Here is a 4,395-nt window from a genome sequence, read left to right as displayed (position 1 = left end):
GGGAAAACCCTTCAATCTCAGAGGGTTAAGCCTTATTTGAATGGGACTAGTATAACTAATTCACAGTGTCATGTAGTTAAGACTCTCACAGTATTTTACATTCGGATGGATTTAATTGTTCCATCTCTACTTTCTGCTTTTCCTCCAATTTCTTGATTTTATCAGTCAGTGTTGTTTCATCATGACCATATAGAGCATTTATTTCATCATACTCCTCTTTGTGCTTTTTTATTAGTTTGTTCTTTTCTTTATATTGTTCAAACTTTTTTTATTTGGTCATTTTGACATAGCTCTCTAAGGTAGTTTAATTCCTCTGCTTGTGTTCTGGCCTCTTCTTCATATTTACCCATACTTTCTTTTGTTTTCCTTTCATACTCTTCCTCCATTTCCTTCATTTTCTTCTCTTCTTTTTCTTTCCTGGCTTCATCTTCCTTCTCTTTCTTTCTTTTCTCTTCTTGTTGCAATTTCTTGATTTTTTGCTCCTCCTCCATTTTTCTATTTGCATCCTCTAGAAATCTTCTTTCCTGTTCCTCTCTATGTTCTCTCTCCCACTGATCTTTCTGCATTGTAATTTTGTCTGTCAACTCTCTCCTCTTTTCTTCAAAGTCTTTTTCTATTTTTTCTCTTTCTTTCCACTCTATTTCTCTCCTCTGCTCTTCTAATTCCTTCATCTTTATTCTCTCTTGTTCCCTCTCTCTTTCAAACTCCTCTCTCAATCTCCTTTGTTTTTTCTCTTGTTCTACAAGAGTTTCTACCTCCTTCTGTCTCCTCAGCCTTTCTTCTTCCTGTTGTCTATCTCTTTCTTTCTTCAACTGTTCCTCCCATTCCTCTTTTTCTCTACGCATGACCTCTTGGAGTTCTGTTTGACCTTCCTCTATTTTGCTTTGCCACTCTTGTCTTTCTTTCTCTTCATGTTTCCTCCTCTCATCCTCTTCTTTCTCTCTCTTTTCCATTTCTTCATCCTGTTTCCTTTTCAGTTCAGCAAACTGCCTTTCTTGATTTTTAACCAATTCTTCTCTGTCTTTCTCTTCTTTTCTCTGTTGTTCCATTCTCATTTTATATTCTTCTTTATTTTTTCTTTGTTGTTTTTCCAACTCTTTTTCCTGAGTTTTTATCTCTTTTTCCATCTTGTCTTTTTCTGTGTCCCATATTTCTTTTTTAAACTTTTCATCTTTCTTTTTCTTGTCCTTCAACTTTCTTTCTTCCTTCTCTGCTTTCTCCTTTTCTTCATGCTCTTTTCTAATAGCTTCCTCTCTCTTTCTCAACATGTTTTCTCTCCGCTGTCTTTCCTCCTGAACTTTCAATCTCTCCTCTTCCAACTTTGACTTCATCTTTTTCATGGCTGTTTCATGGCTGACCTTCAGTTTCTCCATGTCAGCCTTAATCTCCATCTCTCTCTCCTTCAGTATTGCTTCCTGTTTCTGTTTAATGGCTGCCTCTGCCTCCTGGAACATCTCATTGGTGTAGAAACTGCCCTTGTTCGTGGACACCATTTCGTTAATCTTCTTAAGAAGCTCAGTGACCTGTGTGCGGTCATCTTCAACTCTGTTGTTGAAGACATGGAGTCTGTCTCCACAATCTCTGATCAGTTTTTTCAGTTTGGCAATCTTGCTTTTCTCAATGTATTCTTGAATTGATTGCTTTCTCAAATCATCTCCTCTAGTAAACAGAACTAAGCAGAACATTCTTGCCCGTGGACCAAATGTTTTCTCTATGAGGTCCAAAGTGTCCAGCTCCTCTTGCGTGATTCTCCCGATACTCAACACTATGATAAACACATGGGGTCCAGGAGCTGACAGGGAAACACATTTCACTATCTCTTGCTGAACATCTTTATTAGACAATGTTGTGTCAAAAAGGCCAGGTGTGTCCACCACAGCAACTGTTCTTCCATCAACTTTTCCGACTGCCTTCTTGCAAACCGTTGTCACAGAATCAGTCCTGGATTCAGACTCAAATGCAACTCTACCCAGGATAGTGTTTGCGGAGGCGCTCTTCCCATTCCCAGTTTTCCCAATCAGCACCACCCTCACGCACTCTGTGCTGGAGCACTCCATTTCAGCACCTACAAATTAAACAATAAATTATAATAAAATAATGTTAATTACTGCATGAACTGATATTGAAATCAACATAGAAGATTCACACTGTGAAATGTTTGCTTTCCCAATCACTGCCCAATATTTGTTCATCCCTGTGTTCAACAAACTCACCTTTTGACATGTTGCTGATTTTCTGCTCTAAATCCTTGATTATTCTGTTATTTTCGTCCAGTTCTGATTGATGCTTGGCCTCCAGCCTCAAGTCCTGTGCCTCCATATACATGTATAGAGTGTAGCATGTTTTGTTTTGATCCATCATTTTGACTATTTCTGCTACAAGCTCTGTCGTCTGCTTGGCGTTCTCAATCTTCAAAGCATCAAAGATTTTATACCGCCCTCCGCATATCTTGATCAGTTGCTTTGTGTCTGCATTTTGTTCCACAAAGTCAACTGCAGTTTTATCAACTGGAATGTAATCCTGTCTAAACAGGACCATGACAAAGTCATTGACTCGTGAGCTGAGAATCTTCTGGATGGTCTCTAACTCTCCTTTGTCTTCATCAGTGAGTGGACCAAAAGGTACGACCAGGAGGAAAGCATGGACTCCAGAGTCACAGAGAGAGACACAGCGGAAAGTCTCACGCATCACTTCCTCCTGAGTGAGATGTGTTCCATACAGAGCAGGCAGCTCGATGAGGGTGACCGGCCGACCACACACCTCTCCTCCTCTCTTCACACACACTGAGGAAGAGCTGGACTTTGGACTGGACTCTCTCTGACCCAGTATGGCATTGGCTGTAGAAGTCTTCCCAGCTCCTCTTCTGCCACACAGCACCACGTTCAGTCTCTGAGCCTTTGGTGTCATGGTATCATGTGTCGTCTCTTCATTGGAGGTGAGGTATCTCCATTCATTCTCCTCTACCATCTTCTCGATCTTTTCAGTTAACTCTTTGTGGTGACTTCCTTGTTTGATAATTTCGTGATGCCTTCCTCCACATTCTCTGACCATTTGTCTCAGATGAGTATTTCCTGCATCTTCCTTGTGAGTAATGATCACCATTGAGTGCTTGAAGGCCTCTTTACCAAATATGCTCAGGATGAACTTCAATGTTTTTCTGTTCTCCTCTTTGAACTCCTCAGGCTTCAACACCAGCAGGATCCCATGAGGCCCAGGGGCAGAGAGGGACTTACATTTCTCCATCTCCTGCATCAGGGACTCCACAGTCAGAGAAAATAAGTCTGGAGTCTTTACAACAGTTACAGACTTGCCCTTCACCTTCCCATTGGCTGACTCACATTGCTTTTTAGAGTTGAAGAAATTAGACTTAAAAGCCTGTTTCTGTAGGATCATGTTACCCACTACATTCTTCTTGTCATCAGTCTTCCCCAGAAGCACAATCCTGAGTGAAGACACTGTAAAACACATGTAACATTGATTAACATAAGGATATGCATTTAAACAAATTGTAGTTTATCAATTTTCATATTGGATTGACTCCTGCTGCAAATTAGAATGTCAGCAATAGTCACTAATATTAAGTAAGTACATGTGTATTAAATCCTCAGTTAAGCTAATCCGATGTACTACTAATACAACAAATTACATGACCCATGAACCAATGTCCCTCTTGGGAATGTTTTCACAATTGTTCTGAATTTTACAAACATAATCTAATTACATTATGAAAAATAACCATTTTGAAGTCCTGCTCTGCAAGATGATCATCCTAGTTAGTAAAGTGAATAAGAAAACGGTTATCTATTTACTTTCAAATGTCAATTCTGCCAACACAGCTGTTATATTGTTTTTGCCTATCAAGATAGACATTTTGAAAACAGCTCTTAAAAAATAATGATAATTTGGACAAATCGTAACTGAGCCGTAGCCATCCCACTTTAATACAGACGTTGTAACATAGTGTAAATGAGACATACTGAATTTTACCCACCACATTTTGCTCCACTGTGTGATTGCTCCCACACATTTTCCTTAAGCAACGTCAAACCTGAAAAAGTGTTGACAATCAATACCAGTGACTTTATCTTTGCAGTCCCTTTCAACCAAGCATAATGAAACAAAAAAACAGTCATCCTTACTATGAGGATTGAATATAAGTTGACAGTATTAATGCTATAGTTCAATATCCCCAATATTAGCATTTTTCACGTTTCAAGTCCAAATCATCCTAAAGGGTCTGAAATTGATTGTAGTTCAATTAAGTTACTTTAAAATGATTTTAATCTCAGTTATCCCAGAAGTCTTACGTAATTGGTCAGCTGCTTGATTCAGTTCTGGGTCCATACGTGTTAAGAGAAGGGATTAAGAGATGCTAGAACGAGAAGCGAAACCGGA

General features: G+C 39.2%; 1 protein-coding gene across 1 annotated transcript; it reads right to left on the bottom strand.

Moving 5' to 3' along the window:
* Positions 1-257: 257 nt before the first annotated feature.
* LOC121581670 (GTPase IMAP family member 8-like) lies at positions 258-3,288 on the bottom strand. The gene is made up of 3 exons (XM_045220086.1): positions 2,214-3,288; positions 756-2,065; positions 258-560 (listed from the first exon to the last, which is right to left on the bottom strand). The coding sequence occupies exons 1-3, from the start codon at positions 3,250-3,252 to the stop codon at positions 258-260; spliced, it is 2,652 nt and encodes an 883-aa protein (XP_045076021.1). The 5' UTR covers positions 3,253-3,288.
* Between the last annotated feature and the right edge of the window lie 1,107 nt (positions 3,289-4,395).

The sequence above is a fragment of the Coregonus clupeaformis genome, unplaced genomic scaffold (assembly GCF_020615455.1).
Source record: "Coregonus clupeaformis isolate EN_2021a unplaced genomic scaffold, ASM2061545v1 scaf3130, whole genome shotgun sequence".
Taxonomy (NCBI): domain Eukaryota; kingdom Metazoa; phylum Chordata; class Actinopteri; order Salmoniformes; family Salmonidae; genus Coregonus; species Coregonus clupeaformis.
The sequence above is the reverse complement of the archived record's forward strand: the minus strand, read 5'-3'. Positions and strand labels throughout refer to the sequence as shown.